The 15196-nt window shown below is 37.8% G+C and overlaps 1 protein-coding gene across 3 annotated transcripts in view; it reads right to left on the bottom strand.

Moving 5' to 3' along the window:
- ARFIP1 (ARF interacting protein 1) overlaps window positions 1-15196 on the bottom strand; it is a gene marked incomplete at both ends in the record, with an annotated part of 92620 nt that overhangs the window by 18404 nt on the left and 59020 nt on the right. For all 3 annotated transcript variants that reach the window (XM_080697320.1, XM_080697319.1, XM_080697321.1), the window contains 2 exons: window positions 3744-3918; window positions 13041-13198. In XM_080697320.1, the coding sequence (XP_080553446.1) occupies window positions 3744-3918; window positions 13041-13198 (333 nt within the window). The remainder of the gene's footprint in view (window positions 1-3743; window positions 3919-13040; window positions 13199-15196) is intronic.

Here is a 15196-nt window from a genome sequence, read left to right as displayed (position 1 = left end):
TGGGATTACATGTGAGCTGCTGAGCCTGGCACTGGGTCTGTATCAATGTCACTTCCTCAAGGAAGCCTTCCGCGATCCTCCACCCCTACCAGGTCTCCTTCCTGTATCACACGATTCCTTGACTTTCCCTCCACAATACATACCATAGTGTAAATTTATGTAATTGTTTGGTTAATATATATTTTCCCTACAGGTATATCTATTTTCTTTAGGTTCTATGAGAACAAGACTACTATGTCTCTATTCCCCTAACCCAGTTGCAACTGGCAAATAAAGAGAAATCGGTGAATATTTTCTAAATAAAGAACTAAAGTGTCTAAGGCGCTAATTACACACCAATCTGCTCCATATATACATTCGTGGTTTTTGTTTTTTGTGGTAGTGGGGACTGAACCCAGGGGCATTCAACCTATATCTCCAGCCCTGCTTTTTATTCTTTATTCTGAAACAGGGTCTCACTAAGTTGCAGAGGGCCTCACTAAGTAGCTGAGGCTGGCTGTGAACCTGCGATCCTCCTGTCTCAGCCTCCCAAGTACTGGGATTACAAGCATGGGCCACCACACCGGCATTTTTAAAATTTATTTTAGCCGGGCGTGGTGGCGCACCCTTGGATTCCCGCTCTTGGGAGGCGGGGAAACAGGGTCTTTTAAGCCAGCGCGGCTTAAGAGACCCTGTTTCCAAATAAAAAATATAAAATAGGTCTGGGAGTGTAGCTCGGAGGTAGAAGGGTTCCATCCCCAGTACCACACACACACACACACACAAAAAAAAAAAAAAAAAAAAAAAATTATTATTTTATTTTTTGTGGTACTGGGGATAGAACCCAGGGACATTCTACCTCTGTGCAACACCCCCAGCCCTATTTTTTAGTCTTTATTTTTTGAAACGGGGCCTCACTGAATTGCAAAGGGCCTCACTAAGTATCTGAGGCTGTCCTCAAATCGCGATCCTCCTGTCTCAGCCTCTCAAATGCTGGGATTACATATGTGCACTACCATGCCTGGCTTATTTTCTATTTTAAGACAAGGTCTTGCTAAGTTGCCCGCGGTGGCCTCAAAACTTGTCATCCTCCTGCCCTGGCTTCCCAAAGAGCTAGAATTACAAGCATGTGCCACCGTGCCTGGCTTATTTCACATATATTCTTGTTTTACCTCTTAAGTATCTCTTGAACCTTCAGTTCATCGCTCCATTTCTATGACCACCCTGTTCTGAGCTCCTATTATCTCTTTCTAAACTACCGTATTCATTCTTAGGTACTACTAAAATCTGTCCTCCATATTTTAGTTATCCTTTTTTTTGTGGCGCTGTGCTGAGGATTGAACTCAGGGCCTCAGGCATGCGAGGCAAGCCTTCTCCTACTGAGCCACATCCCAGGCCTGTCCTCTCTGTTTTACAACTAGCATTTGCCAAGAATCCTCTCCAGGGCTTCCCACTGCCATTCAGCTTCTCCCCAGCGTGGACGGAGAGGCCTGACTCACCCCTCCAGCCTTCTCTTTCCTCTAGTCACGTTTGCTCTTTGAACCTACCACAGGCTGCCACACGGGGCTGCCACACATGCTGCTCTTTCTACCTGAACCTCTGCTCTCGCCTGCCTAGTCAGTGTGTTAATATTCAACACTAAGCCCCACAAAGCCGTTACTGCTATGTACCTCTCCTGCAAAGCACTGGTCACAGCCAAAATTCTATACACATTTTTTGGTGTGATTTAACAGTTTGTCTTACTAGTTCATAAGCTCTATGAGGGCAGAATGTCTATACTTCTGTTCATTGGGTATCATCAATATCCAGAACACTTCTTGGCACACAGTATATACTTTATAAATGTTCATTAAATGGATGCAAAAAAAATAACAACACAAAGTTACATCAAATTATAAGATGAAATATACCCAGAGTAAAATAATGGATAAGAGAATGTTTCACAGGATCCAAATGTGGGTCATTATATTTGACACAGTGTTGAAAGATAGTTTCTTAAGTGGGAAGCACTACTAACTCCCTAGTTAATTATTGCAATTATAATTTTCAATTGATTTGTTATTTTAAACCAAATATGATTCTTTTACCTCTATAATTTAATTTCACTTGGCCTATATGAGCATCATTATCAAGTACTACTGTTTATTCCTCTGGCTGTAGAAATAAATATGACATTAAGTCATTGGCATTAATGTTGTAAAAGTAACTGAGAAGAAGTTAGGGTTCTTTTGGCAATGAGGATGAAGATTTCAAGAATGTATCTGCTTGTATACATTAGGGAATGATTCCTATGTCCCTTACACAACTTTGGCACCAATTGTCACATTTTTAATTCAGCGGTTTGGGCTGGGAGTGTGGCTCACTGGTAAGGCACTTGCCCTGGGTTTGACCCCAGCATTGCGAATAAAATAAAATCAGAGGTTTATATTTTTTCTTCTCAAAGAGTAGTTTGTAAGTAAAGAATATCTATGTCATCCTAGCTTTTCTAAACCTTTACAGTGTTTTTATACAAGAATACCATGAGTTGCACACTACCTAATACAATACGTATCTGTATAAAGTCAGACATTACGATGTACTATGACATGCAACTGTCTCATATTACACCAATATGTTTAATCCGTCCTAAGTTTTCTATTTTCTTTGTATTTTCCCTTTTTCTCCTACCAACCACTTGATTTTCTCTGAAAAATTCAATTCATAATAAGATACATGTGAAAGAACTTTGTAAGATATTAGAAAGAAAATAATGCATTAAATATTAGAAAAAATCTGAATATATAGACATGTTATTACATTATGAATGCATATAAACTACTGTGTGAGTAGAAATAGGTTTTTTTAAATATAAACCTAAGATTCGAAATGGGTAGGATTTTAAAGAAAAAAAGTGTTTTAAATTAAGTAGCTATATTAGTCTGAGACAGACTCTAGGTCTGGTTCATCTTTTTCTGACCCCTTTGTCATCCTTTTTAATTTACTAAAATAATAATAAAATAAACCTCCACTTAATGTTAATACTAAACATTACCTCAAAGTAAAGAGTATATTTCACCCCTATCAAAGAATAACAAATAGGGCTGGGGTTGTTGCTCGGAGGTAGAATACCCCTGGGTTCCATCCCCAGTACCACAAAAAAACAAAACCACAATCTCTCGTGCAACTGTGTATGCACATAATTAAGACAGGCCAAACAGGGCAGCCTGTCCTGGAGCTGTTGGATGGATCCACCTCCTGGTAAAGCCCACAGCAGGTCCACCTCAGCCCTCAGTGTTTCCACGTGTTCTTGTTACATGAAGAGTGGCCACTGGGTTCCCTACTTATCCCTTACAGAGTTTGCTAACTGCCGCTCCATGCTGGGCACTGTGGTCATTCATCAGTTACTGGGATGAGGTGGTAGTTTTCTCCCTGAAATCTGCACTTACCATAATAAAAAGGTTTCAAAATGTCCAGAGCAGAACCTACCACTATTTAATTACCACTATTTGTTCCTAACATTAATCTCAAGATCAAAGTTGAACATCAAATATTTTTTTGAAAAGTTTTATATATGAAAGAATAGACAATACAGTTGATGACTCTTATGACAGAAAGGCTATACTTTGTGTGTACATCTAGAAACTCAAACACTTATTATGCACGGAATTTCTTCTTGCAATTGTTATGCAATAGTTTATACAACCAAAAATATCTTTATTTCTCTTTTCAGGGTGGCTTTCTTTTAAAGTTCACAAAAGATGTCAGAAGGTAAAAGATAAATTTACCTTATTTTCTTCTAGAAATTTCAATTTGATAGAAACATCATTGCGCATTTTATCGTATTTTTCCTTATGTGCTTGGAATAGATGCTGTGACTGCTCGATCTTTGGCAGGGTGTTTGCATCCCGTGGTCCAAGATTCAGTTCTTCCAAATCAGTGCGATATGCATCATATTCAATCCTAGAAAGAAGAGAGTAAGTAATACATACATCAAAAATAGAGGGAAACACATTCAGGAGATGGACTGGAAAACACAGTATTCAGTCTCATATTATACAGTAATATCTAAAGTTCTTATACATAGTCCATACCTCATACTCTTTTTAAGTTATCTCTTTAAAACCAAAGAGCTATTAGAATAAGAATGTGGGGATCAGGGGTATGACTCAGTGATAGAATGCTTGCCTAATATGCAACAGGCTCTAGGTTTTGTCTCCATCACCATACAATAATAATAATAATAATTAATAAAATAAGCTGGCTGTGGTGACACATGCTTGTAATCCCAGTACTTGGGAGGCTGAGATAGGAGGATTGTGGTTTGTGGACAGCCTCGGCTACTTAGTGAGGCATTCTGCAACTTAGCAAGATGCTGTTTCAAAATAAAGAATAAAATCCCAGCATTTGGGAGGCTGAGACAGGAGGATCGTGGTTCGCAGACAGCTTCAGCTACTTAGTGAGGTCCTTAGCAACTCACTGAGACCTTCTTTCAAAATAAAAAATAAGGAATTACAGATTCAAAATAGTGATGGTGGGACGCAGCACATCTCAGTAGCTGGAACAAAGTTCAACTACCGAGAAGGCAGAGTCTTGACAAACAAAATAAACAAAGCAGCGGAAGATACCACAGGAAACCATGGTGGAAGTAAATCCAGCTCTCTGAATGCAAGATCTACTGTAAAAAGCCCGAGTGCATGATTGACCTGGTGTGGCAGCTGGTGCCATCTCAGGCCACTGGCCTAAACCGTGATTGCTGCCTTTGGCTCAGCTTTGGTGCTGCAGTCCCAAGAAATCCCAACAAATAATCTAAGAACTTGAAGTGCAGAAAGCAGCTGCAGAGCTCCAACATCTTAAGCAACCAGTACCACACTTCAGGGATGCAGAAAAAGATCCAAAAGCCCGTGCGCTCACCAGAGGTGGCACCCGCAGTGGTGCACTGTACCCTCCAGAGACCCAGCTGCAGGACAGCCAGGTAACCGCTTATGTTACTCGGTACGCGGTGGAGGCAGAAGACTGCCTGTAGCTGCAAGAATCCTGGTAGCTAAGACCTGGCGGCCCATCCCAGTTAGAACCTCCAGAGACACAGAAAAGGCAGAGTGCTCAAGGTCCCGTGCCTGCACAGGGTCAAAGGGGGTTGCTCCAAGACTACATTGGATGCCCTCTGCTAGTGCAGGTAGGGAGGTGCAGGCCCAGGGCGGGAAGATGCAGAGCACAAGGCCTGAGATCATAATGCCCAGAGTGAAAAGCGTAGAGTCAGGGCTGGAGAGCACAGAGCCCAAACACTCATAAGTGGGTCCAAAAACTGACAATAGGTTAAAGAGCAAATGAGAGACATTGTAATATATTCCATAATCTACCACAGTGAACAGACATACAGATATTATATGGGCCCGGGGCCCTATATATGTAAATTAGCAGGACTGCTGTTTTTTTTTTTTCCCTCTCATACTGACACTAGTTCTTTTTGTTCTTTTTCTTTTAATTCTTTTTTTCTTATATCTTTTTTTTTTTCCTTTTGGTTGTTTTCTTGTCTTTGCTTTATAATTGTTAGTTTTTGTAATTTGTTTCGTTACTTTATGCATGTCTGTTTGCTCCTTCCCCCATTCCTTTTACAAACTTCCTTACTCTAGCCTATCTACTCTCTTCTCTCAACTGTTTTTTTCTTTACAGTATCTCCTTGTTTTATAGTCAAGCTATTTCATATATCCATACCTAAATACTAACTACAAGAATCCTACTATCTAACCTTCTCTCATTCTCAACCAGATACTATCTTATTATACTTAAATCCTTACTCAACTTAATCAAATCCTTTACTTTACCCAACTTTTGTACCCATCAACCCAGTTCCTCCCCCCTTATCCAACCCTCACCATTGAAAAAAGCACTGCTTACCTGTATACGAACTTGCTGACACATCTAAATTCCTATTGCTAAGATTGAATCAGGCAGATTACTCATAGAATCAAAAAGAAGATGCCAAGACATCAGAAAAACAAGCCTGAGAGCCCAGAAAATATGAGAACTAGGAATAGTGAGGAAATAAGGAAAATCACAAATACTGACCTAAAAGAAATGCAAAAAGAATTCTGAATCCTGATCTTCAATATGATGAAAAGCTTCACAGCAAGTGTAAAGGAAATGAAAGAGGAAATGGAGACATTAAGAAAGAATCAGAAAGAGGTCTAGAATGAAAGAGTCAATAAATGAAAAAAGACAGCAAAAGAAAGAAATTCTGGAAGATTAGATAAAATGGAAAATAGAATATCACTGTTAGAAGACAGTTCATTCAAAACTGAAAGCACAGTCCAACAACTATGGGACAACATGAAACCTCCTCATTTCTGGATAAAAGGTATTGAAGAAGGAATAGAGGTACAGATCAGGGGTATTCGTAATCTCTTCAGATAAATAATTCAGAGAATTTTCCAAACATGAAAAGAGACTTGGACATACATGTACAGGAGACATACAGAACACTGTTAAGACAAGAACAAAGAAGGACCATCCCATGCCATGTAATAATCAAAATGATCAACACAGAGGCTAAGGAAAGAATCTTAAAAGCAGTGAGAACAGAATAGTTGATATACATGGGCAAAGCAATAAAAATCACTCCAGACTTTACAACCCAAGTCATGATTGCCAGGAGAGACTGGTATGATGTGATCCAGACCCTGGAAGAAAACTAATTCCAACCAAACTGCTATATCCAGCAAGGTTATTATTAAAAAATGATGGAGAAAAAGTGTTTCAAATAAGCCATACATATAATTTAAACTTTTCTAGTAGCTATGTTAAAATAATAAAAATTAATTTTATCAGCTTTTATTTTTTGTGGGTCTGGGATGGAACCCAGGGGCATTCAACCTCCAAACTACATCCCTTGCCCTATTTTTTATTTTTTATTTTTTTTGAAACAGGGTCTCACTAAGTTGCAGAGGGCCTCACTAAGTAGCTGAGGCTGTCTGCAAAACATGATCCTCCAGTCTCAGCCTCCTGAATGCTGGGATTACAAGCGTGCAACCACCATGCCCGGCTATTACTTTTATCAATTTTAAGCAGTATATTTTACCCAACGTTTAAAAAATATTATCATTGCAACATAGTAATCAATATGAAAATATTGCTAATGAGCTCCTTTAGATTTGGGGCTGGGTACTAAGTCTTTGAAATCCATTGTGTATATCTTACACTGTCCTTGCCTCAGAATTCAAACTAGCCACACTTCAAGGACTCAATAGATACAGGGGACTACGGTATGTGATGTAACAACTCTAGATGGATTCTGTAATATCAGTATTGAGAAGGTTACAATGGCATCTATCATAGAGCACTTACCACTTGTGTTCTGTGAAATAACTCACTGAATATTCTCTTACTACAAACCAAAAGAGTTACCCCTCCACTTTCACTCTATCCCACAGCATCTCCTATGATCTCCACCACAGAACCCGTGTAGGTACAGGAACCTTCCTTCTTACAGTGACTTATCCCACAGCCTCAAGTATTACTCAGCCAGGAAATAGGAGAGTGACTTCTACTTTCATCAAAATCAGATTCACGATTATGTCCCAAACTAAGCTTTTAATTCTGCTATCTATTGTATGATTTACATCTTATAGCCTGGGAATTAGGAATACATTAAATAACATGAACTATATTGTGTTCATGACCTGAGATAGAATATTAGTCTCTCCCACTGAGTTAATTTATTATTAATATATACTGAGGTTAACAAACTTGATCTTTCAGGGCCCAAAGAGGACTGATCATTTATTCACTGATACACTGATTCATTCAAGTTGCCAAGTGAACACTTTCTATGTTTCTCTTGCTGTGCTTGAAGGAAGAGCTATAAAGATGAGCAGATAAGTTTATCCTCAAGAAGCCTGTGGTCTAGAGCAAGACAAGCTTATATATGATTACAACAAAACAGGACAACAGAAACTACCATGAAAGGGAGAAAGAAATAATGTAGACTGACAGGAAGAATTCGCCAATCAGTTATCTGAGAAGATATTCCAGAGCAGATAAAATGCTACAACTAAACGGTGAAGGATGGTAGAAGTTTACTGGTTTGATTTGGGCAGGGAAATGCTCAGAACATTCCCGGAAGAGACAGACGCCATGACACGTTGGGAATTAACTCAGTTGTTAACCTAAAGTTAGAACATAATAATGGGCAGCCCTAAAGTCAGCCAAGTAGGCAGACTTGAGATTAAGCACACCAATGGGCTCTGCTAAATGGTCAGACTGAGTCCAGGGGGCAGGAGAGGGAAGACACTGATGAGTAAGGATCTGACATGAACATAACTTTACTCATTCAGGATAAAGAGATGACTCTTGTGGTAGTACAAGGAATGCAGAAAGGATTGAAGTGGAAGACTAAGGAACAGAAAGAAGCAAGAAGACCAACCAGAAGACCATGGATGTTTGAGAACTGAGTCCCTGGAGCAGGACAAGGGAAATGGAGCTAGCAGACAGACACAACGATTTAACAAATTGGCGAGATCCATGGGTCAGTAGCCACACCCTGCCTCTGACCGCTCTAAGGTCTTTAACGATAACACATCCACTTGTGCTCGTTTTTCATCTATGAATGGTAATAATTGCCATTATTAAACGTCACGTATTTATGTATTTTAGGACACCTGGTAATCACTAAAACCTTTAGAATGTTTATTATTATAAAGAGGTGTAGCTAGAAGCAAACATAATATAAACAAGAAATAAAAGGAAAGAGTAGAACTAAAATAAATGGTAGTACTGTGATTTACATAAGAAGAAATATCCTTGGAGCACATTTCTAAATAGTATTTAATTTGAACATAATCAAGTTAAAATACTAACCTTATATTCCTTAATTTTACATTCAGAGTTTATAGATGATATCAAAGTAAAATGTCCCATAAGAGTTGCTTAAGTGCTCATTACACCAAGAAGGGAAGGTCATATGTTTTCAAAACACAACTCTTCACTTCAAGGTTGCCAGTCTGAACTGAGTTCACACCAACAAAGTTAGTGACGGTTACTTTACAGCTTATGTAAAACTTCTAGAGAACAGGTGTCCACATCTGAAAAGTCTCGATCACAATTGACTCCCTTGTTGATGTTGCTGTGGAGAAGTGTCAAATGGGCTGTTGTAAGATTTTCTATACACGAAGCACCAGACGGCTAGGAAATCCTTGTATACAATGCATAATAGGGAGCATTAAAAGGCCACCCGGGCATTTGCCTAAATTACCACTCTATGTGCTGATCAAATAGATGACCTTTGCTCTAAATGTAGTAAATTCTGATTTTGACAGAAAAGAAGATTCAGCTACTGAGAAACTTTTTTTTTTTTTTTTTTGGTTACTGGGGATTGATAACCCAGGGCCATTCTACCTCTTAGCTATACTCCCAGCCCTATTCTATTCTTTATTTTGAAACAGGGTCTCACTAAGTTGCAGTAGGCCTAAATTTCTGAGGCTGTCTTTGAACCTGTGAGCCTCGTATCTCAGCCTCCCAAGTACTGGGATCTGAAAATCTTTTAATCTGGATTATTTTTAATATTATTCCTTAGTAGCCAATGTTTTAGTATTAAGATTAACCAGTTCCTCACTACTTATAAACAGAAAAGTCAAATCCCAAACTAAGTTTAATGAATAAGATATATTGTGGTATGAATAAAAATGGAAATATTAGAAGGTGAGATCACTGTTGGTTTGTAAAGTACACACAGGCTGTTTTGAAGTTTGCTATAACCAGCTACCAAATACAAAGAACTTGATTCATAATTTTGTTCAAAATTCCAAATAAACCTATATATATATATATTGTATAAACTGAGATCTTATACAACATTTTACCTTAAGTTTCTCATATAAGAAGTGAAAATTATCTTCATAATTATATGTAAAATTTTATTTTATTAAAAAATACTAGCTGGACGTGGTGGCGCACGCTTGTAACCCCAGCATTTGGGAGGCTGAGACTGGAGGATGGCGGTTTGTGGACAGTCTCAGCTATTTAGTGAGGCCCTCTGCAACTTAGTGAGACCCTGTTTCAAAATAAAGAATAAAATGTAGGGCTGGGGGTATAGCTCAGAGGTCGATGCCCCTGGGTTCCATCCCCAGACCAGAAAAAAAACAAAAACAAAAACAAACTATTAAACCCAGGGCTTTGTGAATGTTAGGCAAGTGCTCTACTTAGCTGTACTCCCAGCTCAAAATTTTAGATTAGCCCAGTTCAAGCTTAAGCTCTATTGATCAAGTATCATAGGTAGAAAGCCAATGGGTTCTTGTTTTAGCATTGAAACTGACTAGTGAGCAAAGCTTTATTTTACATCTAAAGCCTTCTAGAGTCTTATTTTACTTCTTTGTAAATGAAATACAAAATGTTTTATGTATAAGCAGCAACATATCTGATAAATCTGGCTTTCTGTGTGTGTGTAGTACTGGGGATTGACTCCAGGGACATTCTACATCTGAACCACACTCCCAGCACTATCGTATTCTTTATTTGGAAACAGTGCCTCAGTAAGTTGCAGGGGGCCTCATAAGTAGCTGAGGCTACCCGCAAACTTGAGATCTTCTTGTCTCAGCCTCCCAAGTACTGGGATTACAAGTGAGTGCCACCATGCCTGGCTAAATCTGGCTTTAATATGGGTTCATTTCTGAAGGCATGCTAGAAAAAATGGCTGAAGAGAAAGACACTCTTTCAGCTAAGTAACTAAAATATATAACAGGATGAGCAATTATGAAGTAGAGAAAAAAAGCAGATTCACATTAACTAGGAGGTGGTAGGGTGCTTTTCAAAAGAATTTCCATCTTTGAAACTCACAAATATTAGAATAATAAAAAAAAGACCAGAAATTAAAAAGCTTGAAATGACTAAAGAGCCAAGATGAAGAGTACTGTGAATAAATTAGGAAATTATAAATAAAAAACTCAGAACTTACATAAATGAAGTATTTCATTCATATAAATCCTTTGAAAAGTATAAGATCCATAGAAAGATTTAAATGAAGACTCAAAAACGAATTACTAGGCATGTTATTGAAAGAATTCATAAAAGGAGATCTTACTTATAAATTCTTTCAATGTTAACGAAGGATATCTTATTGATAGATCCTCTTTTTCCTCTGACATTCTTTTCAACTTCTAATCTTATTGTGTTGTAAATGATTCAAACAATAAAAAAGTAAAAAGCCAAGTCCTAACCCCAAATAAGCCATAAAGCTCTAATCCTACCTCTTCTTCATCATTTACAGCTGTTTTTCTTCATCATTATTTCTAAGTCAGTAAGAATTTCGTGTTTTAATGTTAAACTGAAAATTACAAATATAGCATGGGACGGAAACACCTCTTCTTGTGAAAAGATCAAAAGTTAACCTTTTCAAGTATCTGGGCTTTTACTTATTTAAGGCATAAGAAAACAGAAATAAAGACTTAAGAATAAGCATTCAGGCCGGGCGTGGTGGCGCACGCTTGTAATCCCTGCACTTGGGAGGCAGAGACAGGAGGATTGTGCAGGTTCGAAGCGAGCCTCTCTGGCTTAAGAAACTCTGTTTCCAAATTTAAAAAGTATAAAATAGGTCTGGGAGTATAGCTCATAGGTGGGAGGGTTCCATCCCCAGTACCACCAAAAAAAAAAAAAAAAAAAAAAGCACTCAATGGCAAAAAGACTAGATGAGCTTGGAGTTCTCACAGGTATCATTAAACTATGGAAAGAGTCCAAAAGGCAAAGCTATGCTTCTAAAGGTCATTTGCATCTATTTTCAACTCTGATATAGAAAGCATAACTGACAATATTAATTTCAAGTTTTCAGAGTGTGAAAAAACCTCAAAGGAGTCTGGTCTAATACTTAAATAAAAGTGGAAGGGAATACAGGGGAAAAATTGGGCCTGCAAATGAAAGTTAAAATAATGCTATCATGAGTTTGCTACTTTTTAAGTATTAATATATATTTTGTTCACCTAACAAAATGGTTATTATAGGAAAATTATATATTTATTTTATATGTATGACAAAGAGTATATAAACAATTTGTATTATAAACAGCTATCAAAACATAAGGCAAATATCTATGTAAAAGGTAAAACACAGCTGGGCACAGCGCACGCTTGTAATCCCAGCGCTTGGGAGGCTGAGACAGGAGGATCGCACAGGTTCAAAGCCAGCCTCAGCTACTTAGTGAGGCTCTCAGCAACTTAGTGAGACTCTGTTTCTAAATAAAGTATAAAATAGGTCTGGACGTGTAGCCCAGAGGTAGAAAAGCACCTGGGTTCCACCCCCAATACCACCAAAAAAAAAAAAAAGGTAAAACATGAAAGAGTTTGAAGGCTGATTATAATCTGGATAAATGAAAATGAGTTGCACAATGTTAACAAAATCATGGAGGCAGAAATGAGCTCGTATATTCAGGAGAAACTTAAAAGGGAAGGTCTGACTGCTATGGTAAGGGCCCTATTTTTTTTTTTTTTTGCACTGGGGAATGAGCCCAGGGGCATTCTATCTTTGAGCTATCCTCTTAGCCCTACTCACTCACTCACTCACTCACTCACTCACTCACTCACTCACTCACTCATTGGGACTTGAACCAAGAGACATCCTACCTCCAAGATACACCCCGTCTTTGCTGTTTTCAAACAAGGCCTTGCAAGGTTGCTGAGAGTCCCCCACTGAGATCCTCCTGTCTCAGCCTTCCCAGTGCTGGGATTAAAGGTATGAGCTACCACGCCCAGCTTATCATTTTTATTTTGAAACAGGGTCATACTAAATTACTAAGGCTTGCTTGGAACATGTAATCCTCCGGTCTCAGTCTCCCAAGTACCGGAATTACAGGTATGCGCCACCATGCCTGACAGAGGCCCTAATTTGATACTCCTTGAGACATTATTTGGCTTTGGTTCTTACCTATTTCAAAATGTTGTTCTTCTCCTTTTAGGTTAGTTCTGTGGGTTATCTTATAACCTTCTAGTACATTTTTTCTCTGCCCATATTGGGCAGTTGGTTGCTATTACTTGCAACCAAACATTTTAACTGAATCATGTGCCATCTATAAAATGTACAATATAGAGAAAATTTATACATACCTGGCACTTTCATATTGTTTCACAGTCATTAATGTATCTTCAATTGTTTTATTCACCAAAGTGTTCACACTGGCAATGAAAAAATTAATGGCCCCAAGAAGAGTCTCTCCATTTTTAGCCAGCAGCTTCTGAGTATCTGCATTATAGCCAAATTCTTCCTAAAATGTAGAAGTCATCTTAACTTATCCAGTGATAAATTAGTAGACATGACTTTGAAAATCCCAAACATATCTCTAATGGGAAAATATTTTATTTAGAAATCTAGCAGAAGTTTTACTTTTCCTTTCAATCTTTAAACACGTATGAATCTAAGTCAGTCAGCTGTATAATTACCAAAAAAGTTTAATAAAACAAAACTGTCAGCAGTTCAGATGCACAGCTAAACCTAAATAATTTTTTAAAGTTAAACTACTTTGTACTAGAAAGAACATTTTAGTTCCTACATTTTGTTTCTATTATATTATAAGCACAGCTGTTAGAAAGAAAAATATAGCAGATTATTAATCAAGGAAACCATAACTTTCACAACCAAATTAGGTAACAACTAGTTAAAACTTTTAGACATAAAATAGATTTTCTTTTGTGTTTTGACTGAATCTCCTTAAACTATAAATATTAACAAGACACATTTCTTTGTAAGCTTAGTGACTCCTGAGCTCAGGTCTATCTAGGCATACAGCTGAGGAAGGATCATTCAACAGCAGATTTAGTTCATTTTGTCTGAATAAACCACAACTTGGCCCAGGAAACCTTATGTATAACTTCCTCAGATATGGTGAGAACTAACACTAAAAGTCTGGCAGTGAAAGCTTCCCAGTCTAAGTATTACCAATTAATAAATTAATTAGGAACACATCTGACCAAATTTGGAAATTGATCAAATATGTAAGCATTTTACAGTACTGGAAACTGAACCCAGAGCCTTGTGGGGATAGACAAGCACTCTACAATGAAGCTACCCCTCCAACCCCAAATATCACTTTTACTTTTACTTTTTTTTTTTTTTTTGGTGGTACTGGGGGTGGAATCCAGGGGCTTTCTACCTCTGGGCTATACTCCCAGACCTAATTTATATTTTATTTGGAAACAGGGTCTCACTAAGTTGCTGAGAGCCTCACTAAGTAGCTGAGGCTGGCTTTGAACCTGCATGACCCTCCTGTCTCAGCCTCCCAAGCATGGAGATTAAAAGCATGTGCCACCACGCCCAGCTGATCATATTTTATTGTAATATGTATCATTCAACTTGAAGATTCCCCAGTTTGTTATAAAATACTTCTCATCTTCATCTGAAAAAAGTACCATTCAGTTAACAGAAATCAGCTGGGTACAGGGGTGCACGCTTGTAATCCCAGCATTTGGGAGGCTGAGACTGGAGGATCATGGTTCATAGACAGCCTCATGTACTTAGTGAGGCCCTTTGCATCTTAGTGAGACCCTGTCTCAAAATAAAGAATAAAAACTAGGGCAGGGGGTGTAGCTTGGAGGTCAAATGCCCCTGGGTTCCACCCCCAGACCCGCGGGGGCGGGGGGGGGGGGAGTTAACAGAAATCTTAGAAGATGAAAATTTAACGCTAGTGTTATACATTTCTGAGGATAAATTATTCAATACAGCAAAGTAAAAGCATCTTTGCTATGCTAAAAGTATCTTTTCATTTAAGACAGGTCCATATAACTCTATGATCTGGACTTGGTCTTCAAAACTGGATGGATTTGATTGCAAATATTCACAGATATAAGATATATAAAAAGAATGATAATCAATGCATGTAAAATTTAATGAAAAGGACAGCTGATGATTTTGGCAATATTTTCTACAAACTAAATTACACATGAAGTCTAAATATAACTGGAAATAAAATAATACAGGGTAAAATATTTTTACAAGTTTTAGAAAATGTTAACAGACCATATTACAGCTGTACTTATCTCCTTCAATATTCAGTAAGAAAAGGTAAAAAATTTAAAAATCAACAAATAAGAAGAAAAATATTAAAGTTATATTTATATAAATATAATAATTAATCAAAAGAAGCCTTTTCTACTTATTGTAAAGTATGTATTATTATACCATATCCCTACAACATTGTATTCATTTCTAAAAGTTCTCAATATCCACCAATATACAATAACTCTGAAACCATAAAAAGCCCTAATCA

The sequence above is a fragment of the Muscardinus avellanarius genome (assembly GCF_963383645.1).
Source record: "Muscardinus avellanarius genome assembly, chromosome: 6".
In the NCBI taxonomy this organism is placed as follows: Eukaryota; Metazoa; Chordata; class Mammalia; order Rodentia; family Gliridae; genus Muscardinus; species Muscardinus avellanarius.
Note: the sequence above shows the minus strand (reverse complement) of the source record. Positions and strands in the feature narration are given on the sequence as shown.